Consider the following 26,175-nt stretch of genomic DNA (forward strand, 5'->3'; position numbering starts at 1 on the left):
ACGATAGATTGCCGTAATCTCGCAATTCGCGAGCTTGCGCATGCGCAGTTCTGTCCCTGAGGCTGATGCCAGCACAGGGAAGGAACACTATACCGGCACTGCGCATGCGCGAGCTCGCGCATCGCGAGATTACGGCAATCTATCGTTGATGAAAGAAGGAGATTCGGAGGACATAGGCGGTGCTGGGCTCCTTCACAGGCGGGCGTGGCTGGGCTCCAGGAAGGTTCGTACAGCCCCTTGGTCACCTTACAAGACTAATTTACATATCTCTAAAATCCTTTTTTAAAGAAAACAAAAGCACACAGCCCTATAGGACCGGTATATTGCGGACATGCTAGCAGCGATCTAGCCGTGCATGTCTGCATCTCTATAGCCCAAAACTTGGTGACAGAATCCCTTTAAGAACATAATGCTTCTCTCACCCTCTCGCCAATCTCGGTTTGGTCTCGGTGCGGTAGGAGCGCCAGGTCCGGCAGCAGAGCGCACGCCTCCAGAACTTTCTCATAAAACGGCTTATTGAGAGGCTGACCAAAGAGAATGTTCTCCTGGAATAATGCATTCTGAATCCACGCTTGCTGCGACACGTAAGCCACGGAGCCCTAATAGTAAAAGAGAATTCAGATTAGAACATTAGAATTACTTGGGTGCTTGAAATGGACCCTGTCACCATGAAAATGCAGTGCAATCTGCAGGCGGAGCGGATCAATAGCTTGGCTATAAAAGATCCAGTTCACACTTTCTGGACCGATTGATAAAATGTATGTTATATAAGAAGCAGAGTGATTGGTCTTCAGACTAGGCCTGCATGCACACGACCGTATGTATTTTGCGGTCCGCAAAACATGGATCTGCAAAAAATACGGATGACATCTGTGTGCATTCCATATTTTGAGGAACGGAGCAGCTGGCCCCTAATAGAGCAGTCCTATCCTTGTCCGTAATGCGGACAATAATAGGACATGTTCTATTTTTTTGCAGAATAGACATACAGAAACGGGATGCACATGGAGTCATTTCCGTTTTTTGCGGCCCCATTGAAGTGAATGGTTCCACATACGGGCGCAAAGAAAACGGAACGGACACAGAAACAAAATACATTCGTGTGCGTGAGCCCTTACACAGCGTGGACACCGACATATTGGAAGGCTTACTTTTCTCTGAACCGTTCCTTCCAGCTTATTCATCTCCCCGAGGACTGCAGACAGTAAGGACGATTTTCCAGATCCGACCTGGCCAACAACAGCGACCAAGGAGCCTTCAGGAATCTTAATATGGAGGCTAAAAAAAGAAGAAGAGTCATTTGTTCCTGTTTTCTGGCACAATTTTAAAAGGGATACGGTTCTGGCAAATAATGGTTATTCACTGTATAATGGGACTTTCCAATATACTTCAATTCCTGACTGGTTTTAAAATCTCTGCTCGCTTTCATTCAAAAAGAACCTTCATTGTTTCCGTCCAGTGGATAAAACTCGGTCCTAGTGATGTGATGATCAACCCTATAGGTGAACGGCTTGTTACTGCAATACATTTATCAGGGTGCTATTACTCGTGCGGTGGCGGCAAGCGGTACTGCTCGCGCTTTACTGATAATTGCTGTGTGTGGCATCCTTGGCCCCTAGAATGCATGGAAAATAACCTTAACCACTTCCCATCTGGGCCATTTGCCCCCTTCCTGACCAGGCCAAATTTTGCAAAACTGACATATCTCACTTTATGTGGTAATAACTTTGGAACGCCTTTATTTATCCAAGTCATTCAGAGACTGTTTTCTCGTGACACATTGTACTTCATGATAGTCATAAATGTGAGTCAAAATATTTCACCTTTATTTATGAAAAAATCCCAAATTTACCCAAAAATTTGAAAAATTCGCAATTTTCTAAATTTCAATTTCTCTGCTTTTAAAACAGAAAGTGATACCTCATAAAATATTTATTATTTAACATTCCCCATATGTCTACTTTATGTTGGCATCATTTTGGAAATGTCATTTTATTTTTTTAGGACGTTAGAAGGCTTAGAAGTTTAGAAGGAATTCTTCAAATTTTTAAGAAAATTGCCAAAATCCACTTTATAAGGACCAGTTCAGGTCTGAAGTCACTTTGTGGGGCCTACATAGTGGATACCCCCATAAATGACCCCATTGTAGAAACTACACCCCTCAAGGTATTCAAAACCGATTTTACAAACTTTGTTAACCCTTTAGGCGTTCCACAAGAATTAAAGGAAAATGGAGATCAAATTTTTAAATTTCACTTTTTTGGCAGATTTTCCATTTGAATCAATTTTTTTCTTTAACACATCGATGGTTAACAGCCAAACAAAACTCAATATTTATTACCCAGATTCTGCGGTTTACAGAAACACCCCACATGTGGTCATAAACTGCTGTATGGGCACACGGCAGGGCGCAGAAGGAAAGGAACTCCACATGGTTTTTAGATGCCATGTCCCATTTGAAGCCCCCTGATGCACCCTTACAGTAGAAACTCCCAAGAAGTGACCCCATTTTGGAAACTAGGGGATAAGGTGCCAGTTTTATTAGTACTATTTTTGGGTACATATGATTTTTTGATCATTCATTATAACACTTTATGGGGCAAGGTGACCAAAAAATTGGTTGTTTTAGCACAGTTTCTATTTATTTATTTTTACAGCGTTCACCTGAGGGGTTCAGTCAAGTGACATTTTTATAGAGCAGATCGTTACGGACGTGGCGATAACTAATATGTATACTTTTTCTCATTTATTAAAGTTTTACACAATAATAGCATTTTTGAAACAAAAAAATTATGTTTTAATGTGTCCATGTTCTGAGAGCTATAGTTTTTTTATTTTTTGAGCGATTTTCTTATGTAGGGGCTCATTTTTTGCGGGATGAGGTGACGGTTTTATTGGTACTATTTTGTGGGACATACGCATTTTTGATCACTTGGTGTTGCACCTTTTGTGATGCAAGGTGACAAAAATTGCTTGTTTTGACACAGTTTTTTTTTTTTTTTTTTACGGTGTTCACCCGAGGGGTTAGGTCATGTGATATTTTTATAGAGCTGGTTTATACGGACGCGGCAATACCTAATATGTATACTTTTTTTTATTTTTTCTATTTTTAACTTTTTTTTTCCATTCCTTACTTGGGGACTTTTTTTTTTTTACATGTGAAACTTTTTTTTATTTTCAACCTTTTATTTTTATTTTTTTTATTTTACACTTTTCGTCCCCCATAAGGTCATACAAGACCTCTGGGGGACATTTACTTCACTTTTTCTTCTCTGTTGATTTCTCCTGTAACTGGGGCTGACATAGTAGCCCCAGTTACAGGACAAATACACCCCTAGAGAGGCTGTACAGCAGCAATCCAGCGCTGTACAGCCTCAGAGCAGGGCTGATCGAGGTCTGTGAAAGACCTCACACAGCCCCTGCACTCTCCGGTCACGGCGGTCACATGACCGCCGGGCCGGAACAGGAAGCGCACAGCGCTTCCTTCTCTACAGACACAGCGCTCGGTGAGCGCTGTGTCTGCAGCCATCGTGAAGGCAGGGACACCTGGGAACTGTCCCTGCCTTGTCTTAGGGTTGCCCTGCTGTCACTGACAGCGGGCAACCCGATCAGCAGCTGCACGATTAGCGTGCAGCTGCTATTTCTGACAGGACGTTTTAAAACGTGCTGTCAGAAATAGACGTCCACCCATAGGACGTTTATAGTCTATGGGCGGACGTGAGGCGGTTAAAGGGCATCTGTCAGCAGATTTGTGCCTATGACACTGGCTGACGTGTTATATGTGCTCTTGGCAGCTGAAGACATCTGTGTTGGTCCCATGTTCATATGTGTTCACATTGCTGAGAAAAATTATGTTTTATTATATGCAAATGAACTTCTAGGAGCAACGGGGGCGTTACCATTACACCTAGAGGCTCTGCTCTCTCTACAACTGCTGCTCCCTCTCCACCATGATTGACAGAGTCGAGCAGTCAAAAAACATCATAACACCTGACCCTGTCAATCAAAGTGGAGAGGGAGCAGCAGTTGCAGAGAGAGCAGAGGTGAAATCCGCAGCTAAAACCGCAAACATAATTGACAAGCTTTTTAAAGGGCTTGTCTGGGATAAGAGCTGAACCCGGACATATCCTCCTTTTCACCCAGGCAGCCTGCCTGAATCGCGCAGGGCAAAGGCTTTTTATGGAGACCCAGTGACGTACCGGGCTCTCCATAGGGTAAGCTAGGTGGAGGCTTCCATCTAGCGGTGAGCCCAGTGGCGTCGCCAGCACTGATGGGCGGGTTTTAGCACTGCCCTAGCCTGTAAAACGCCACCGGCAACACTGCTAGGCGGAAGCCTTTGCCTAGCAGTGAGAAAAATGTAAACAGAGTACAGGGCAAGGTACAGCATCGGAGCATGAAATGCTCCCATGCTCATATCAGAGCGGCTGAGTGGGGGAAGAACTGGACAACCCCTTTCATTTTAAAATGAAGGTCAATTTGCGACATGAAAAAATCTGTGTACATGAGATTTGTGTAATCTCCTACACTTTGCTGGTACTGTAATACACAAGCGTATGCATTCTGCAGTCCACAAACCCTGCATCTGCGAAATATGTACAAGGGCCATGTGCACCCCTTGGTCCCTATTATAGAAATGACTAGGGATGAGCAGGAGCTCCGTCCAGTATTAGAATGTATTGGCTCCTATAAGCCGAAGTTATTACTTAGCAAAGTCTCATGGGACTTCGGGTAATAACTTTATAAATGAATTTGTACTGGGTTCGGTTCCAAGGTAACATGTTTTATCCGAAGTCGATTCGCTCATCCCTAGAAATGACTATTCTTGTCCTCAAAACAGTGAAGAATAGGACATGTTCTATAACCTGCAGAACAGCCGCACGGATGTGAACCACATACAGATGACATCCATGTGCTGTCCGCATTTTTACGGCTCCATAGAAATGAATGGGTCTGCATCTGAACCTCAAAAAAGGCGTATCAGACACGGACCAAAAATACAGTCGTGTGCATGAAGCCTAGATATAGGACAGGTTATATTTTTTTTGCGGGGCCACGGAACGGAGCAACAGATGCAGAGAGCGCACTGAGTGTGTCCGCATCTTTTGCGGCCCGATTGAAGTGAATGGGTCCACATCCGAGCTCGGATGCTGACCAAAACAACGGCCGTGTGCATGAGGCCTTACTCTTTTAAAATGGAGGATCCATTTGTTTCCCACTGGAAGGATGCTCCGAGGAATCCAACGGCATGATCTGTGAAAAGAAATAAGTTAGTAAAATCCCCCAAAAAAATAGCAAACGCCCATCATTAAAATGTCCACTTACTTCCTTTATAGTGGGTTTCAATATTTTCAGGGACGAGTTCTTCACCGCAAAGAAAATGTTGTAGTCGATTTAGAGAGACCCTAGTCTAGAAAACAAACCACATCAATGGGGGCTTACTCCTCCATGCCGGTACACCCAGCGTGTAGATTATTCTAAAGGGTTTTCAAACATTACGTGAAAAAGATTAATCCCAGTAAGGGTGCATTAAGACGACCGTAAGAGTTCTGCGGACCGCACGCGGTCTGCACTAAATAGAAAACGCCTATTCTTGTCCGCGATAGCGGACAAGAATAGGACATGCTCAATATTTTTTGCAGGGCCGTGGAACGGAACAGCGGATGGGTCGTGTGAATGAGCCCCTAAAGGCGGCTGCTCCGATTTACAACAGCAAAAAATGGATATGCAGTTTCCTCTGGGTCTCCGTCTGTCGCCTGTGTGCCTTTTTCCCCCCGCACCCATACACCTCAATGAATGATTCTTGGATGGAAAACGCACAATAACAGAGCGGGCTGCAAGTTCCTCATTGGTCCATGCAGAAAAATGGACATGTGAATTGTCTTTAACGGGTCCACGCACAGTCCGCAAACATCTTCTGCAGCCTTCTACTATAGATACGATTGCATTCAGCCTATACAATGCTCTGCGGGCTAAATTTAAAGGGGTTGATCGGGTTCTGAGCTGAACCCGGACATACGACCTTCTTCCCCCACTCAGCCCCCCGATATGAGCATCAGAGCATTACATGCTCCGATGCTCTCCCTTGCCCTGTGCTGTATCACGCAGAGCAAGGGCTTTTTTGCTTACATTGTTACACTGCTAGGGGGAGACTTCCACGTCACCGGCACTGACTGTCATAACCATGGAAACGAGCAGTGTATAATGTGATGAAAAATGAATCCAGGCAGCAAAGGAAGCAATATGGATAACAACAACACATTACTAAGTGGCTTGTATTTACTTCCTCTACATGATAAATGCTATTTGCTGAAGTGAGACAACCTCTTTAAAGGGGTTGTCCAAGTTATTTTTTTGTTCTTTGTATGTTTCTAACTAATCAAATGTAACAGCTTTACCATGCACTTACTTTATCTGTAGTTGCTCTTTTCTCAGATTTCACTGAGGGTCACATGACCTGTGATGTCAGCTTTTCTCCCTGCTCAGATGTTTCATGCACAAGTCTGAGAGAGCAGACATGCGTCTGTACACAAGACGTCACTGTGCTGGCCACGCCCCCCTGCTCTGCGTCTGCTGCTTATTGCTCTCTGCCCTGTGTCTCCCTCCCATATCGGTGCACTGTGTTGAAGAGTTTCCTGTGGATTTCACCTCATGCACAACTGCACGCCAATTTCTGCATGGATTCAACTCAGATATTTATGCGGAATGTGGATAACATTCAATTGATGGGAATCTGTCAGCAGTTTTGCTGATACAAAACTGCTGACAGACATAGGTAGCGGCTGGGGACTGGAGGTGATACATACCTCTGTACTTGATTTCAGTGGATGCAGTGAGGAAAGAATCAACAAAGAATCTGGGAAGTGGGCCCTCAGGCTTCACTGCTTCAGGCTCAATGTGTCACCATGGACCAACCATAGCCCGTACCCTTTTGCTGAGAGGGATGGCTGTAGCATTCTCCTGGCTGGACGCTACAGCCGCCATGGACAGCAGACAGGAGAGGCTGTTCAGCTGCTCATAGACTGATACTGAAGCCGGTGGTCCAGTCCCTCAGTGCACTTCTGTTGCATTTGCCAGAGCGGCGCCCAAAGGATTCCAGGTTGATCCTGTTTTTTTTCCACTAAATCCAAGGACAGGGATAAGTATCTCCTCCAGTCTCTGGCCTCTACATATGTCCTTTGACAATTAAGCCTCATTCACACGTCAGAGTTCCACGTACATGTGCTGTACGAGTTTTCTACGGACAGCACACGTACCCATTCATTTTATTGTGTGTATCAACACGACTTTCTTTTACCACGGTCCCTGTTTTTAGCACGAATGCATGCTCCATTTTGTCTGTGTTCACGGATCCATCGCGCCCATTATAGTTTATGGGTGAAAACCACGGATGCAACACAGATGCCATCTGTGTTTCACAGATCATTAAAGGGGTTATCCAAGACTATAAAATGCCCCCCATATGCCGGGCTACTCACAATGAATATACTTACCTTGCTCCACTACTCCGTGCGCCGCTCCTGGTCCCTGCGGGACGTGCGCAGATGAAAACATCCGGTGTCGGGGGGGGGGGGCAGCCAATGGCGGGCGGGGACCGGGACGAGCCTCCCTAGCGTCACCTGTGATGCTAGGGAGGCTCGTCCCCGTCTGCCATTTGCTGCTCCCCCCCCCCCAGGCGTCCAGGAGCGGCGCAGGGAGCCAGGTAAGTAGATTCCGTGTGAGGGGCCCGGCATATGGGAGGGGGGGTCATTTTATAGTCTTGGATAACCCTTTTAAGAAGAGATGCTTTGAAAAAAAAATTTCAGCTGTGCAGCGTCAGTGAAACACGGATGACACACAGACAGCAAAAAACAGACACATGGATCCTTCAAGGGCAGATTCACGGATAGTGATCACCTTCTACGTGTGAATGAAGTTTTATATATCGGCAAAACTGCTGACAGACTCCTGATAACTCTCATCCACTCACTGCAAAATGCTGCACATTTTCTTTCTGCAATTCAAGGGTGGAAAATTCGCAGCCCGCACGTCCCATGTGAATGTACCCCGAGACAATCATGACTTCTATAAGGAAGATTATCCTGTGAATAGAATTACCTGAACTACTGATGAGATCACTGTGGGCAAATCAAACAACGGAAGACGCAGGATATTAAATAACGAGATTGTAGTGAAAACTTTGGACGCCGTCAGGATATTCGATTCATCAATTAAGAAATATACTCCAAAAGTAGCGATGGAAACCTTGAAAAGAGAGGTTTGGGAAATGACAGCGCACATCACATATAAAGAAACACGGAACTAAACCATACTGGGCTCTGATCTCTATCAAGATATAGGAAGAAATACATTAGCGCAGGATTTGGGTCCTATTCAGGTTAAAAGGGTGGTTTTTATTGTACATTTTCTGAATTTCTTTAATTATTTCTGAAAAAATCCTGGAATGATAAGGTACAAAGACATATGTGGGCCTCTGCTTCAAGGTGGTCAGCGATACAAAACATCTCCTGTGTAATCGGTGAGGTCTGACCACTAGGACCCCAATAATCACATGGTCAGAGGTCCCATGTCCCCGCATGGCTGGAGAGGCAGGCTGAGCATACACTATGGGAATGGCATAGCGGAGTACAGTGCTTGGCTATTGCCGGCAGTCCCATGCAAAATTAATGGAACAGCACCAGATATGCATGACCTGCCATTGTGAAAAGGGGATACATTTGTATTGCGTGACAACCCCTTTCAGTGACTACCAGCGTCGGCTGCTGCAGAACATAACAGTGCACACCTCAGTTGCTGCAGAACATCACTATATGTTTTTATATATGCATACAGTATATACAGTTGCAAGAAAAAGTATGTGAACCCTTTGGAATGATATGGATTTCTGCACAAATTGGTCATAAAATGTGATCTGATCTTCATCTAAGTCACAACAATAGACAATCACAGTCTGCTTAAACAAATAACACACAAAGAATTAAATGTTGCCATGTTTTTATTTAACACACCATGTAAACATTCACAGTGCAGGTGGAAAAAGTATGTGAACCCCTGGATTTAATAACTGGTTGAACCTCCTTTGGCAGCAATAACTTCAACCAACGTTTCCTGTAGTTGCAGATCAGACGTGCACAACGGTCAGGAGTAATTCTTGACCATTCCTCTTTACAGAACTGTTTCAGTTCAGCAATATTCTTGGGATGTATAGTGTGAATCGCTTTCTTGAGGTCATGCCACAGCATCTCAATCGGGTTGAGGTCAGGACTCTGACTGGGCCCCTCCAGAAGGCGTATTTTCTTCTGTTTAAGCCATTCTGTTGTTGATTTACTTCTATGCTTTGGGTCGTTGTCCTGTTACAACACCCATCTTCTGTTGATCTTCAGCTGGTGGACAGATGGCCTTAAGTTCTCCTGGAAAATGTCTTGATAAACTTGGGAATTCATTTTTCCTTCGATGATAGCAATCCGTCCAGGCCCTGACGCAGCAAAGCAGCCCCAAACCATGATGCCCCCACCGCCATACTTCACAGTTGGGATGAGGTTTTGATGTTGGTGTGCTGTGCCTCTTTTTCTCCACACATAGTGTTGTGTGTTTCTTCCAAACAACTCAACTTTGGTTTCATCTGTGCACAGAATATTTTGCCAGTACTGCTGTGGAACATCCAGGTGCTCTTGTGCAAACTGTAAAGGTGCAGCAATGTTTTTTTTGGACAGCAGTGGCTTACTCTGTGGTATCCTCCCATGAAATCCATTCTTATTTAGTGTTTTACGTATCGTAGATTCGCTAACAGGGATGTTAGCATATGCCAGAGACTTTTGTAAGTCTTTAGCTGACACTCTAGGATTCTTCTTCACCTCATTGAGCAGTCTGCGCTGTGCTCTTGCAGTCATCTTTACAGGACGGCCACTCCTAGGGAGAGTAGCAACAGTGCTAAACTTTCTCCATTTATAGACAATTTGTCTTACCATGGACTGATCAACAGCAAGACTTTTGGAGATACATTTATAACCCTTTCCAGCTTTATGCAAGTCAACAATTCTTAATCGTAGGTCTTCTGAGAGCTCTTTTGTGCGAGGCATCATTCACATCAGGCAATGCTTCTTGTGAAAAGCAAACCCAGAACTGGTGTGTGTTTTTTATAGGGCAGGGCAGCTGTAACCAACACCTCCAATCTCGTCTCATTGATTGGACTCCAGTTGGCTGACACCTCACTCCAATTAGCTCTTGGAGATGTCATTAGTCTAGGGGTTCACATACTTTTTCCACCTGCACTGTGAATGTTTACATGGTGTGTTCAATAAAAACATGGTAACATTTAATTCTTTGTGTGTTATTAGTTTAAGCAGACTGTGATTGTCTATTGTTGGGACTTAGATGAAGATCAGATCACATTTTATGACCAATTTGTGCAGAAATACATATCACTCCAAAGGGTTCACATACTTTTACTTGCAACTGTATATTGTGAGACAGTGACAGATCTCACACAGGTCAGAGGCAAGGAAGGGGTGGATAGTGCGGTCCACACCCCTATTCCACCACAGGTGAGACCAGCTGGAGGTACTCAGGCTAGCATAAAGCACCTCCCAGAGTGTCAGTAAGGGGGAAGTGTGTTACCCATGAGGCTCTGTCAGTGTGGTCTCAGCCGGGCAAGGCTGAGGGACCACGAGGCTGGGAGATAGCCTGGACGTCAGCTGAACTACTGGCTGAGAAAGCCGCATGTGATCACAGGGTGTGAACGGTGACTTAGGTGAGTCAGGAATACTGTGTTTAGTTAGAGCCTGGACGGGCGAGTGTTTATTGTTTTGCTTGTGCTGGTGTGCCACAATAAATGCCCTGTTTGGACCTTAAACCTGGTGTCCTGAAGCCGCATCTGTGAGGATGATCCCCTGAAAGAAAGCTACCCCTCACAATATATATATATAAAAAAACACTGCAGCTGCTGTAGAAGATCATAATACACACCTCAGCCACTGCAGAACCTCCTAATACACACCTCAGCCACTGCAGAACCTTGTAATACACACTTTAGCTGCTGCAGAACCTCATAATACACACCTTAGCAGCTGCAGAACCTCGTAATACACACCTCAGTAGCTGCAGAACTTCACAATACACACCTTAGCAGCTGCAGAACCTCGTAATAGACACCTCAGTAGCTGCAGAACTTCACAAAACACACCTCAGCTGCTGCAGAAACTCGTAATAGACACCTCAGTAGCTGCAGAACTTCACAATACACACCTCAGCTTAGTGTTGGACTGAAGTCCCTTGGTCTCACCAGAGGAAATAATTCTCAGGGCCCACCCTATGTGTATATAGGACCTTAAGGGTCCAGATTTAATGGGGGGTCCATTATTATCTGAGCTTGAGCCCACCGGAGGATCCTCTGGTACTCTAGTGGGCCAGTCTGACCCTGGTGACTATATTTAGGCTATGTTCACACAGCCATTTTTAGAACCAATTGAAGATAATGAGGCTATTCACATGGCTGATTTTTTAACAGCCAGTAAATAGCAGCCATATAGTAGGACATGTACTTTTTTTTTTTGGGGCTGACAGACCCCACTGAAATGAATGGCCTGTTTTTAATGGGCGTTTAGACAGGAGTGCACACGTCTAACAATGGGTACACGGTGAAAAAGGGCCTTTCAGGGCTCCCAGCAATGTGACGTCACAATACTGGAAGCGTCAGGTCCAGGTACCTCCAGCGAGAAGTGAGTGGTCCATCGCATGTGGCATTATACATGGGTGCACAACTGGGGGCCAATATATAAGGGCCATTTTTTCCGTGTGCATGTAGCCTTAGGGTCCATTTGCAGGAGGTCTGGAAAAGCATTTTATTTTTGCTTATACATTATAATAAAATAGAATACATCAAATGGAAAGGACTTCCATAAAGAATGAAATTATTTTAATTCGCCAACTCATTATTCAGAAAATCTAATAACCTGCCACTGGTATCCAGCATCGAAATGCGATACAATGTAGACTTTCACTGGACCAGACACTGAAGCTGGCTATACACACTACATGAATGTCCGACCATTTAACGCTTACCGACGACATTGCTGGACACAAGGATCAAGCAGTTAGAGAACTTAGAGAACCAAATTAAGTCTAATTGAAAACTAAAGTTTTAGTAGCAGAATTTTGTACGAATCTTTTGCGTTTCCTTCCTGAAGATTCACTTCCATTACAGGTGAGTTGTATTGGCTTTTTATGACAGTCTGATGATCCGGACGGATGCAGTAATCTGGAAACTACAGTAAAAGGTCCCGCTGCTACTGGACTAACAGACTTTTACTGTATATATCAGTGGGCCTAATATGACGTATCTAATGTGATTTGTGCTATGTAAGGCTGGGTTCACATCACGTTTTTTCCACCTGTTTAACGTATACAAAAACGTATACTTTAGGCTACTTTCACACTAGCGTTTTGGCTTTCCGTTTTTGAGATCCGTCATGGGCGCTCACAAGCGGTCCAAAACGGATCAGTTTTGCCCTAATGCATTCTGAATGGAAAAGGATCCGCTCAGAATGCATCAGTTTGCCTCCGATCAGTCTCCATTCCGCTCTGGAGGCGGACACCAAAACGCTGCCTGCAGCGTTTTGCTGTCCGCCTGACGAAGCGGAGCCAAACAGATCCGTCCTGACACATAATGTAAGTCAAAGGGGACGGATCCGTTTTCTCTGACACAATAGAAAACGGATCCGTCCCCCATTGACTTCCAATGGTGTTCATGACGTATCCGTCTTGGCTGTAGAAGACATAATACAACTGGATCCGTTCATGACGGATGCATGCGGTTGTATTATTGTAACGGAAGCGTTTTTGCAGATCCATGACAGATCCATAAAAAACGCTAATGTGGAAGTAGCCTTAAACGAATCCTTCAGACTGATGCCATACAGTGGCATCCATTCACCATAGACTTCCATTGTAAAAATATATATATTTTTTTAAAGTATACTTTTTTTAGCATCGTAAAAAAAAGACGTATACGTATTTTTTTTACCGGACTCTGCAGGATACAAGAAGGTGGTGTGCTGCGTTTTTGTATCCTTTTTTTTTCTAATGTATTGGTCAAACAGAGACATAAAACGTGATGTGAACCCACCCTGATAGGTGTAATCTAAATGAGTCACTTGAGGAGAAATAAACTGCAGCTATGATTCTCAGTCAGCACAGGCAGCTTACCAGGAAGGGAATACAGGTTAATGTCAGCATTGAGAACGTGGTCAAGTATCCTGAAGATTTCAGCACTTCCATTTCACATTCACGAATATCAACCACTTTCTTCTGATAAGAAGGTTCCCAGGCGTAAAGCTTCAATATCTGCAAGAAACCCACGACAGCTCAGCAGACACACAGGGGCTTTAGGGTTCATTCATATCTGTCTTTGAGGCTCCATTTTCGACTCCATCAAAAACTAAAATTACTAAACTTGTCTAATTTTTCAACATCATTATAAAATGCAGCAGATTGGCGCAGTGGCCCTTAGAACGTCTAGTTTAAAGGCTATGTACACCTTTGGTGGCAATTCTTTTTTAAATATTGCATTGTACTTATTGAAAAAATTATTTTTAGCTCAAAATTGGTCTTTATTAAAAATATTGAGCTGTTTTCCCTGCACAGCTTTGAGTTTATCTAGCAGGTGGTTCTGAATTTTCTGTCTGCCCCGTCAGGCAGGGAGCTGAGGGGCTCCTTATCTCTGCTCTCTGACCTTATAAACACTCATTATAGCTCAGTTCTTATCTTACTAATAAGAATGTGGCTTAAACAAGTGTTTATGACCTCTTAGTAGTTTAGAGATAAGGGTTATTAGATGACTGGCGCAAAGTACCAGTCACACAGTTAGATAAACAGTTAACTCTTTGTGACAGAACTGCTCAATATTTTTAATAAAGACCAATTGGAAAAATGATTTTTAGCCCAAAATGAGTAAAATTCAATTATTAAAAAAAAAAAAATGCCCCCGAAGGTGTACATAGCCTTTAAATTCATACTACCTTTTAGTTGGTTCTGGTAGGTCACACCTCTTTCATTGAATTATCGCAGCTTAAGACACAAGCCCACTCTAAAAAGAGTGCCGAAAACACTTAATAAATTTGGTGCAAATTAAACGAGAATTCGGGCGCATTTTGATTTGTAAATCCCCGCCAATCGTTTTTCTGGTAAAATGACAGACAATAACAATGCAGATGTGAAATAACAATGCAGATGGGAACAAAGCCTTACCCTGCATTTTGTCTGCTCTTTTATGTGGCTGCAGTTACAGAAGTGGTAAGAGGAAATTCAATCTGCTATACACCTGAATGCCTTACCACGTTACACTGACTTCTATTAGTTCTGGTGGGGGTAACCAAGCAGCAAGTGTTCAATATCCCTACGGCGCCACCCCAGGAGAAATGAAGTATTACACGCTGCTCACTCAAATCAATGTCCGAACATGGACATGCCAGTTTCTCCAGAACAATAGACCTTTTTTGCAGGTGATCTCCCCTTTAGATATAGGTCACTTATGAAGGACTCGCCTCTATTTATTGAATTCCATAAAAATGGTAATGGAAAATGGGTTTTCTAAATTAGACAGCCCCTTAAAAGTGGTAGGAGAATGTACTAGAGTCAGAAGACATGAACTGTGCATTTGTCCCTCACCACTGAAGTCCTAGAAATGATCCTATACCTTTATTCCATGTAAGATTTCATTCAGTAATTTGATGCGCTGATCTTTACTCTTCAAATGACTTTTCTGTGAAAAGAAGACAAAGTTAAAGCCGCTGCTTGATGAACTGGTTTTTCATAGAGACAGGGTTTCTTTTGGCAAATGGCCTTCTTTTGGCAAATGTTGGGCTCTTTTAAATGCTTTGAATACATTCAGCAACAAGTCGGCTGATTTCTCAAAGTATATACCGCAAGTACGTACCCCTCAAATGTGGTGCGAAAAAAGCCTTAGATATTCATTTCTGAACCGTGCACATATCAGATTAAAGGGGTTTTCTGAGATCTTTTATACTGATGACCTAACCTCTGGATAGGTCATCAGTATCTGATCGGTGAGGGTCCGACACCTGGCACCCCCGCTGTTTGAGAAGGCAGCAGCGCTCGCAATGAATTGGGAAAAAACGGAATAGTTTTTCTCCTGTATTGAGATCCTCTGCCGGATCTCAATACCGGAAAAGTAAAACGCAGATGTGAAAGGGGTTTTACATATTTATACATGGAAGCCTCTATGTTACCAAAACCTACACATACTGTGTATAAAAATATACCTTATAATTAATACACACAACCACCTTCATGCAACTTTGCAACTTATACAATTTTTTTTATTTGCGACTAAAACGGGTATAACATGGCTGCTTTATTACTGCCGTATTATGTACCCAGCACCTGAACCTCTTGTAGTCCATCAGATGATAAGTCAGAGCATTTTTAAACAAATTGGACCTGACCTGGGTAAAGGTGCATTAACTACGTTATTTATTAAAGCCTCAAGGGCTCATAACCTAACTTGACCCAGGTTTGAAGTGAATTTAAAATGTCACTTTTAGGCCTCATGCACACGACCGTTTTTTTTTAAGGTCTGTGGTCAGTGACCGTTTTTTCGTCCGTGGGTCTTCCTTGATTTTTGGAGGATCCACGGACATGAAAAAAAAAGTCGTTTTGGTGTCCGCCTGGCCGTACGGAGCCAAACGGATCCATCCTGAATTACAATGCAAGTCAATGGGGACGGATCCGTTTGACGTTGACACAATATGGTGCAATTGCAAACGGATCCGTCCCCCATTGACTTTCAATGTAAAGTCAGGAGTCCCTTTTATATCATCGGATCTGAGTTTTCTCCAATCCGATGGTATATTTTAACTTGAGGCGTCCCCATCACCATGGGAACGCCTCTATCTTAGAATATACCATCGGATTTGAGTTAGATCGTGAAACTCAGATCTGACAGTATATTCTAACACAGAGGCGTTCCCATGGTGATGGGGACGCTTCAGGTTAGAATATACTAAAAGAACTGTGTACAACTGTGTACAAATCTGCCCCCTCCCCCCCCTGTATTTAACTCATTGGTGGCCAGTGCGGCCCCCCCTCCCTCCCCTGTATTTAACTCATTGGTGGCCAGTGTGGCCCCCCCTCCCTCCCTTGTATTTAACACATTGGTGGCCAGTGCGGCCGCCCCCCCCTCCCTCCCTCCCCTGTAGTTAAAACATTGGTGGCCAGTGCGGCCAGTCCCCCCTCCCTCCCCTGTAGTTCTGTAGATTCATTGGTGGCCAGCTACTGCAGTCCTGGTTTCCATGGTTACTTTGCAATTTTTAGAAGCCTTATACTTACCTGCGAGCTGCGATGTCTGTGACCGGCCGGGCGCGCCTCCTACTGGTAAGTGAAAGGTCTGTGCGGCGCATTGCTTATAGCACAGACCTGTCACGTACCAGTAGGAGGAGAGCCCGGCCGGTCACAGACATCGCAGGTAAGTATAATGCTTCTAAAAATTGCTAAGTAACCATGGCAACCAGGACTGCAGTAGCATCCTGGTTGCCATGGTTAACGATCGGAGCCCCAGCGATTAAACTGGGACTCCGATCGGTACTCTCCGCTGCCAACAATGATAGGGGGGGAGATTTTAATTAGGAGGGGGGGGGGGAGCCCACTGGCCACCAATGAATCTACAGAACTACAGGGGAGGGAGGGGGGGCCGGCCGCACTGGCCAGCAATGTGTTAACTACAGGGGAGGGAGGGGGGGGCCGGCCGCACTGGCCACCAATGGGTTAAATACAAGGGAGGGAGGGGGGGCCCACTGGCCACCAATGAATTTAAAACTGGGGAGGGAGGGGGTCTGCCCCCTCCTGCCTGGCAGCACATGATCTCTTACAGGGGGCTATGATACGCACAATTAACCCCTCAGGTGCGGCACCTGAGGGGTTAATTGTGCGGATCACAGCCCTCTGTAAGAGATCGGGTGCTGCCAGGCAGCAGGGGGCAGTCATGTACACAGTTCAAAGTATATTCTAACTAGAAGCGTCCCCATCACTATGGGAACGCCTCTGTGTTAGAATATACTGTCGGATCTGAGTTTTCACGAAGTGAAAACTCAGCTCTGAAAAAGCTTTTATGCAGACGGATCTGCGGATCCGTCTGTGTGAAAGTAGCCTACGGACACGGACCACGGACGCGGATGCCAATCTTGTGTGCATCAGTGTTTTTTCAGGGACCCATTGACTTGAATGGGTCCGTGAACCGTTGTCAGTCAAAAAAATAGGACAGGTCCTATTTTTTTGACGGACAGGAAACACGGATCACGGATGCGGCTGCAAAACGGTGCATTTTCCGATTTTTCCACGGACCCATTGAAAGTCAATGGGTCCGCGGATAAAAAAAAAGGGAAAACGGCCACGGATGCACACAACGGTTGTATGCATGAGGCCTTATTGATGCAACTTAAAACGGCTGTGATCCTAAACACAAGTTTAAAAACACTGTTTGCCACTCCAGTGTATGGCCTCATGCACACTGCGGATCATGCGCAAAATGCGGATCATGCGCAAACCGTGGATCCGCAAAAAACGGAAGCCGCCCGTGTTGCCTTCCGCAATTTGCGGAACGGAACGGGCACTGGCAATATAAATGCCTATTCTTGTCCGCAAAGCGCGGACAAGAATAGGACATGTTATTTTTTTTTGCGGGGCCGCGGAACGGAGCCACGGATGCGGACAGCACACTGAGTGCTGTCCGCATCTTATGCGGCCCCATTGAAGTGAATGGGTCCGCATCCGAGCCGCCAAAACGGTGGCTCGGATGCGGACCCAAACAACAGTCGTGTGCATGAGGCCTAAGATTGAGGTGACTGCCTTAGGAGTGGTGGAGATGTGCACCCTCTCCTCCCACACGGCAGTGATCTTTACAGTATTGTCTTGTGAGCCAGTTTTTTCACTGATAACCATATAGAACGGAGTCGTAACCGATACTATCTGACACTACGTATGTCAATAGCTGTCAGATCTGAAATTATGAGTCAGTTGATTCACTGACATCCACATACATTTGAATCGTAGCAGATACTGTCTGACACTATATCAATAGCTGTCAGGTTAACGGTCGCTCAGAGTCAATCACACTGCAAACACTCTCGCTATGCTAGCTGACATATTCCTGACTAATACTGCGGCAATTGTTCAATTGCACTGTCTATTATTGAAAGTACGCTATCTGGCTAACTAACAGACACCAATGGGTTGGGCAAACAGACATTAAAAACTGTATCTGCCCCCCGACATGTTTCGGTAGTAATCTGGCTTCCTCAGGGGTATGGGCAGAGTTGAGGACGCCAGCCATATGCGGGATACAAATGACCCCTGATTATTGATTGAAAGAAGAATAAACCACTCACATAATTTCAGAAAGGTCAAATGGCAGGGAGAAGCCCATCAGCTGTCAGGTTTAGGCATGCCCTCCAAAATCGCTGGACGAATCCTAGAGCGGCGGAGGGAGTGCCCAGGTGACGTGATGCGCGAACCGGCTTTGCGCGCTAACTTAGAAGTGAAACTATATCTATACTGGCTAGTGCACATGATCTGCACAAAGGGCAGATGCGCACACACTTCACCGTCAGTGCGTTGTTGCATCTAGTCAGCTATTGCGCATGACCTGCGCCCCGTGCTGATGCGCGCAGACTTGGACAAACGCGCGGCAAGGGAAAACAAATCATTAGGTCTCAATGTAGACTGGGGAGATAGTCTCCTAGTAAAATGAACAACATTGTCCCATCAATGACAACAATACCTATATACACGATGCCTGTACGGTGCATCAGAGAATTACAATCTAGGACTGAAATCCTAGATAGTATTTGATAGAAAAGTGAATGGATGACACATTTCATTCTTTTACTTACAGTACAGACCAAAAGTTTGGACACACCTTTTCATTCAAAGAGTTTTCTTTATTTTTATGACTATGAAAATTGTAGATTCACACTGAAGGAAAAAAGAAAGAGAGGAGGCAGCGCCTCGTGTGTGGAACCTTACAGCACAGTATATAGGCACAAAAAAGCTACTGATTATGCTTACCATAAGGGGTTGTGAAAGGTCACAACGCCTCCGAAATGCTTGTCTGGATTTATCCGTCCAGTTTACGGAGAAGAGAAGACTGCGTCTGCTGCCCCTGGTCTGTATCCCTTGCCGTGGTTGCGGTTGTCAGGATAAATTGTATGCAGAGAAGTGAAGAAAAAATCGGACCATTCTCGGTGGCGCTGGTGCAGTAAGGACTCGGTGCTCAGAAGGTACCAATAAAGGTAATCTTTTTATTAATAATAAAGTAAGTCTACGCGTTTCGGGGGCAAAACATCCCCCTTCCTCAGGACAATAAAACTTATTACATTAAAAACACAATGTTTCCAGTTGTTTTTATCTACTTAGTTTGGGCGCAATGTGTGCAGATCACATGGGTGGAGAGAGGGGGCTGGGGGCGTGAGTGTTTTCTCTGTTGCTAGGATACCAGACACTCCCCCAGTGTTCAGTGGCCAATCATATTGTTTTTCAGGTTGGCTTGTGACGTCCTGTGGGCGTGGTATGGGCGGTGATTATGCTCGTTTGTGCAGTGTCTGTATGGCCTTATTCTGGGGGCGGCATCTGGGTGACGCAGCAGGGAACGCCCCTCTATGATGTCAGTGGGCCGGTATTGCAGTGCGGCATATCTATCACATGCGGGGAGGAGTAATGCTCGGCTGACGTGTTTGTCTCCAGCCTATCGCTGGTGTAAGTGGGCCGGTCGTTGGATGATGTCGTGGCTCCTAGGTTGGTCTTTATTGGATCATGCTATAGCAGGCCAAGCCCATTTGATGACCTCAGTGGGTTGGTCTTTCAAAGTGGTATCTGGATGCTATCGGGGGCAGTGTTTGCATGCGGTCATGTGATTCTTTGTCCGCCCACATAGTCAGGTGACTGCTGTGTGCTCCTACATCCACTGTCATCAGGTCTTTATTGGATCATGCTGTAGCAGGCCAAGCCCAGTTTGTGACCTCAGTGGGCTGGTCTTTGTAATGTGGTATCTGGATGCTATCAGGGGCGGTGTTTGCGTGCGGTCATGTGATTTTTTGTGTCCGCCCACATAGTCAGGTGACTGCTGTGTGCTCCTGCATCCACTGTCATCGGAGGTAAACAGAGAATTTTTGTATGCATATGAATATATATATATATAGATAAATAGATAAATCAATAATTAAATACATAGAAAAAGGTAAAAAGGGATTAAATTACTAGACAATTAGCTAAAAGAGGCTGATGTAAAAAGACTTAAAAGGCTGATATATGCATACTTATACCCACAGAAAACAACCTGAGTGTATGTGGGAAAACGCAAACATTTACACTCAGCAGCTTTGTAAAAGGGTTTTTTCTAAAAGCATACATATGGATCGGTTAGGATCCGTATGTGTATAGATGCATACACACCCATTCGCATGGTATACATATATATCTATACACCCACACGCACATACACACACATATAAGGATGGGAGCCTAGTGTAATGGTGTTTCCTCCCTGTATAGTCATCTCCATCTCCTTAATATGATAATATTACTGTTATTTTGGTTTTAACAGCGTGTGGATACTTGGTACTATCTCTTTTGGGTCACAAAATATTTTGGGGATTATAGAATGGTCTCACTTATCTCATTAAGACCGTATGGGGTCAGTGTATCTAACTGGTAGATCCAGTAGATCTCTCTCCTCTGAAGGCTGCTGAACCTATTGTAAGGGTTATCTGGAATGAAGTCTATGGGTGTGATTTTAAATGTATGTTTGCTTTTTTCTGGTGTTGTGGCGCAGTGTCGTGAGATGCTGTGTTTGGGGCAGAGCTTCTGTATGTTGTGTCTGTGTTGGTTGAGTCTACAATGTAATTCTTGTGTTGTTCGCCCCACATATTGAAGTCCACATTTGCATTCTATGAGGTATATGACATAGCTACTTTTACAGTTTAGGTGATGTTTTATGGAGAAGGTGGCCCCATTTTTTGTTGAGCTGAAGCTCTTATTGTTGTGTGTGATTGTATTACAGCAGAGGCACCGTTTTGTCCCACATTTGAAACTGCCTACTGGCTCTTTTTTAGGTTCTATTGTTTTTTTTGTATTCTTTTTGCTGGGGGCTAGGGTATTTTTTATGGTCGGTGCTCTCCTGTAGGTCACAGCAGGTTTTTTTGGGAGGTATTTTTCAAGGTATGGGTCACTTTTTAAAATATGCCAATGTTTGGACAGGATGTCTTGGACGGCCCTATTTGAGGTATTATATTGTGTTATCAAATTAAGGTGTTTGGGGTATTTTTCTGTATTCTTCTTTTTTGGTGTTTTTCAGGCACTCTATTTGTGTTGTTTTTTTGCTCTTTTGGTAGGCATTCTTTATAATTTCTTTCGGGTAGCCTTTATCTATGAATCTTTTCTGGATGATTTTTGCCTGTTGGATAAAGTGAATGTCCTCTGTGCAATTTTGTCTTATCCGCTTATATTGGCTGTAAGGGATGTTGTGGAGCCATTTTTTATGATGAAAACTTTTGTAGTGGATGTAGCTGTTGGTGTCTACTTGTTTGAAATACGTTTTAGTTGTCAGGATATTGTTTTTGGTACTGATGGAGATGTCTAAAAAGTCTATTGTGTTTTTGTTGTAGTTAGGCGTAAAGGTTATTCCCCAAGGTGTCTTATTTAGATTGTCGCAGAAATTTTGTGCGGATTCTTCGTCTCCTTCCCAGATAATGAAAATATCGTCGATATATCTTTTATAATATACAATGTGTTTGAGTGTTACTGTATTCCTGTATATATGTGTGTCCTCAAATTGGCCCATGAAGATATTAGCGAAGGACGGTGCTACCTTCGTACCCATCGCGGTACCCCGGCATTGGTGATATGTAGTCTTATTGTAAATGAAAAAATTATTTTCCAAGACAAAACGTAGACTGTCTAATAAAAATTGGATTTGTGGTGATTTTAAAGTCCTATCGTTTCTCAGGGTGGTTTCCACACATTTGATACCTAGTTCGTGTTCGATATTAGAATATAATGCCGTTACGTCCATGGTCAATAGGGCATATGTGTCTTTCCATTTTATTTTTTCTATTTCTTGAATGAGCTGCCTGGAGTCATGCAAGTAGCTGGTTAGATTGTGAACGTACGGTTGGAGGAAAAGATCAAGGTAGTGAGATATATTGCTTGTGGATGAGTTTGTATTTGACACTATTGGTCTTCCTGGTGGTTTTACTGGGTTTTTGTGTATTTTTGGTAGATGGTAGAAATATGGGTTAGAGGGAGCTTTAGGGATAAAGAAGTTTTTTTCTTTTTTATTTATGTACTGTTGATCATGGGCATGTTTTACTAGACTTTTTAGTCTTTTAATGATGTCTGGGAATGGGTTATCTTTTGTTACACGGTAGTATTCGGTGTTACTCAGGATATTCTGTGATTCTGCTTCGTAATCTTCTATATTTTGAATTACTATGCCCCCCCCCCTTGTCAGCCGGCCTTATTATTATGCTCTCATTATTTTTTAGGGTTTTCATAGCGCGTGTCTCACAGTGTGTTAAGTTTCCGCTAGTGGGGGGTCTTTTTTGTTGTTCATTTTTTTGTGGGATTTTTTTCAGATCTGCTGTTACTTGGTCAAAGAAGGTAGCTATGAAATGACCTTCTCTGTGTACCGGGAAAAAACTTGATTTTGGATGTACTTCCTGATGTTTATATGTATCTATCTCTTCTACTTCTGCAGGTGTAATATTTTCAGTTTTTTTGCGGTTTTCTTGTTCGAAAAATCTTTTTACGGTCAGGTTTTTTCTAAATTTCTGGATGCCTAAATATAATTGAAAGGGGTCTATGTTATGAAGTGGGCAAAAGGATAATCCTTTTTGTAGCAGACTATCTTCTTGTTTCGTGGTTTGGTAGGATGAGAGATTAAAGATTTTTACTGTTGGTATCTCATCTCTGTCTCTTTTTTTATTTTTTATGTGGGTTTTATTTTTCTGGTGTTGTCTTTCCCTGCAGCCTCAGGTTCAAATTTTCTCTTTCCGGGAGTGGGCTTGAAGAATTCCGTTATCTGTGGGGTGACTGTCTGGTTGGAGTATTTTTTGAGGATGGTGTCCTTGTGAATAGTCGGTTCTGTATATCTGACTTGCGGGGGTCTGGCACGATCTAAAAAAGGAACCAGGGCCGATGTGCCTACCGCAGTGTTGTCTATGATAATAAGCGGTGTGATGTCTATCTGATCTTCTGTGATAGAGGTTTGGTGAGTTGTAAAGATGGACAAGTTTATGCTAGTGTCTTGGGTAGGGTTCCACGGAGGTTGAGTGCTGTCCTTTATTTTGCTGTATATGCCAGATGCATGGTTCTCCTTGTGTTCTGTATTCGGAGGACTGAGTGATATCAGGGGTGTCGATGTGACTGTCTCCTGTTCTCTTCTCATTGTGTTTTTCTTTTTGTAGTCTAAATACTTAGTTTTTAGGGTTCTGAATATTTCTAGAAACTCATCTGTGGACGTGTCTAAATCTTTCTTCGTGGGACAATGGGGACTGTGTTCTATGTTGTCAGTCGTCTTTGGGCTGTATACATACGGTGATTCTAAAGTATCTTTTGTTGTTTGAGTGTTCTTCTTTGGTGTGGTTGTGGAGAGCATTGTATGTGATTGTATTGGTAGCAAAGGTTTGCTATTTTCGGGTTGAGAGGTGTGGGTCTCTTTCTTATTTTGTACTGCTGTGTAAGCTGTATTTTTTGTCTTTTGTGATTCTTGCAAAGTTGTTATGGGAATGTATGTTGGTCTGAGATCTTTGCGCCTTGTGCTGTTATATGATGTGGCGCTATACCACGCCCACAGGACGTCACAAGCCAACCTGAAAAACAATATGATTGGCCACTGAACACTGGGGGAGTGTCTGGTATCCTAGCAACAGAGAAAACACTCACGCCCCCAGCCCCCTCTCTCCACCCATGTGATCTGCACACATTGCGCCCAAACTAAGTAGATAAAAACAACTGGAAACATTGTGTTTTTAATGTAATAAGTTTTATTGTCCTGAGGAAGGGGGATGTTTTGCCCCCGAAACGCGTAGACTTACTTTATTATTAATAAAAAGATTACCTTTATTGGTACCTTCTGAGCACCGAGTCCTTACTGCACCAGCGCCACCGAGAATGGTCCGATTTTTTCTTCACTTCTCTGCAGATTCACACTGAAGGCATCAAAAACTATGAATTAACACATGTGGAATTATATACATAACAAACAAGTGTGAAACAACTGAAAATATGTCATATTCTAGGTTCTTCAAAGTAGCCACCTTTTGCTTTGATTACTGCTTTGCACACTCTTGGCATTCTCTTCATGAGCTTCAAGAGGTAGTCCCCTGAAATGGTTTTCACTTCACAGGTGTGCCCTGTCAGGTTTAATAAGTGGGATTTCTTGCCTTATAAATGGGGTTGGGACCATCAGTTGCGTTGAGGAGAAGTCAGGTGGATACACAGCTGATAGTCCTACTGAATAGACTGTTAGAATTTGTATTATGGCAAGAAAAAAGCAGCTAAGTAAAGAAAAACGAGTGGCCATCATTACTTTAAGAAATGAAGGTCAGTCAGTCAGCCGAAAAATTGGGAAAACTTTGAAAGTAAGGGCTATTTGACCATGAAGGAGAGTGATGAGGTGCTGCGCCAGATGACCTGGCCTCCACAGTCACCGGACCTCAACCCAATCGAGATGGTTTGGGGTGAGCTGGACCGCAGAGTGAAGGCAAAAGGGCCAACAAGTGCTAAGCATCTCTGGGAACTCCTTTAAGACTGTTGGAAGACCATTTCAGGGGACTACCTCTTGAAGCTCATCAAGAGAATGCCAAGAGTGTGCAAAGCAGTAATCAAAGCAAAAGGTGGCTACTTTGAAGAACCTAGAATATGACATATTTTCAGTTGTTTCACACTTGTTTGTTATGTATATAATTCCACATGTGTTAATTCATAGTTTTGATGCCTTCATAGTCATGAAAATAAAGAAAACTCTTTGAATGAGAAGGTGTGTCCAAACTTTTGGTCTGTACTGTATATACCCTACACTATTGTCTATGATAGTACTTGTGTACAAATATTAGAAACAAAGAAAAAATGGGAATTTTTTATAAAAAAAAAAGGTTATATGACCCCTTTGAGTGGAACTTTTCTTACATTCAAAGAAAAAGGCTTTGGTCTCATATAAGCTCACTTATATGTATATTTAGTAATAGCTGAATTTTTTAACTTGTGTTTAGGCTCACAGCCGTTTTAAGTTGTATCAATAAAAGTGACATTTTAAATTCACTTCAAACCTGGGTCAAGTTAGGCTGGTTTCACACGGGCGTTGTGGGAAAAGATACGGGTGCGTTGCGGAACCATGCGTGCTTTTTACCCGCGCGAGGGGCCTTAGGTTATGAGCCCCTGAGGCTTTAATAAATTATGAAGTCAGAGGATTAGCACGAATCGATTTGTTTCATCAGCAGGACTTCTTCACCTATAAGTGGCTGTCCCCACAGGTGAAAAAGCACCCACCTGCACAAGATGGCGGACATTTAGCCTGACCCTAACAATTTCTTGCCAGCACCGCTGTTCCAATTAGCCAAACAAGGACCGAGGCTCTGCTTCGGAGCATGTTTTTTTTTTTTGCATTTTTCTTGACAACTTTGCAGAATAATAGACTGAACTGGACGGACCTATGTCCTTTTTTTTCAGTCTTCCAAACTATGTTACTACGGTTTTGGACACGGCTGCTGCCTCTCTTCTTCTCGCCTCTCTGTCTGCCGCGCTATAGCTGTACACCTCCCTGCCCGAGTAATCTACCACATTAATTATAGGAGTTTAGAAAAAATCTTCTTGTCCGTGGGCTTGTCCGCACCATTCTTGTCCATAGGCTGTGGCTGGTATTTATTTTTTCATTCCCATCTCAAAGTGATTCCATATCAGTAGGATATGATCGGTGAGGGTCCAACCCCTGGAAACCCTACAGATCCTGAGAATGAAGGTGTTGCAGAGCTGGTATAGTGCCGCTTCCCTGTACATCGGTGCTCCCGGCAACCCAGCTGTACAGGGAATTTCAGCCAGCCGTCATCTAGCCCACAGAAGACACTGAACTGCTGGACCAGATGATATAATATTCTCTTCTACAGATTACATACC

General features: G+C 43.7%; 1 protein-coding gene across 1 annotated transcript in view; it reads right to left on the bottom strand.

Annotated features, from left to right (window-relative positions):
* LOC120994569 (multidrug resistance-associated protein 1-like) overlaps nucleotides 1–26,175 on the bottom strand; it is a 126,235-nt gene that overhangs the window by 66,161 nt on the left and 33,899 nt on the right. The window contains exons 7-13 of the mRNA XM_040423230.1: nucleotides 14,690–14,755; nucleotides 13,201–13,338; nucleotides 8,095–8,241; nucleotides 5,323–5,407; nucleotides 5,184–5,250; nucleotides 1,152–1,278; nucleotides 423–599 (exon numbers count right to left, since the gene is read on the bottom strand). Coding sequence (XP_040279164.1) covers nucleotides 423–599; nucleotides 1,152–1,278; nucleotides 5,184–5,250; nucleotides 5,323–5,407; nucleotides 8,095–8,241; nucleotides 13,201–13,338; nucleotides 14,690–14,755 — 807 coding nt within the window. The remainder of the gene's footprint in view (nucleotides 1–422; nucleotides 600–1,151; nucleotides 1,279–5,183; nucleotides 5,251–5,322; nucleotides 5,408–8,094; nucleotides 8,242–13,200; nucleotides 13,339–14,689; nucleotides 14,756–26,175) is intronic.

Source organism: Bufo bufo, chromosome 3 (assembly GCF_905171765.1).
Source record: "Bufo bufo chromosome 3, aBufBuf1.1, whole genome shotgun sequence".
Lineage (NCBI taxonomy): Eukaryota > Metazoa > Chordata > Amphibia > Anura > Bufonidae > Bufo > Bufo bufo.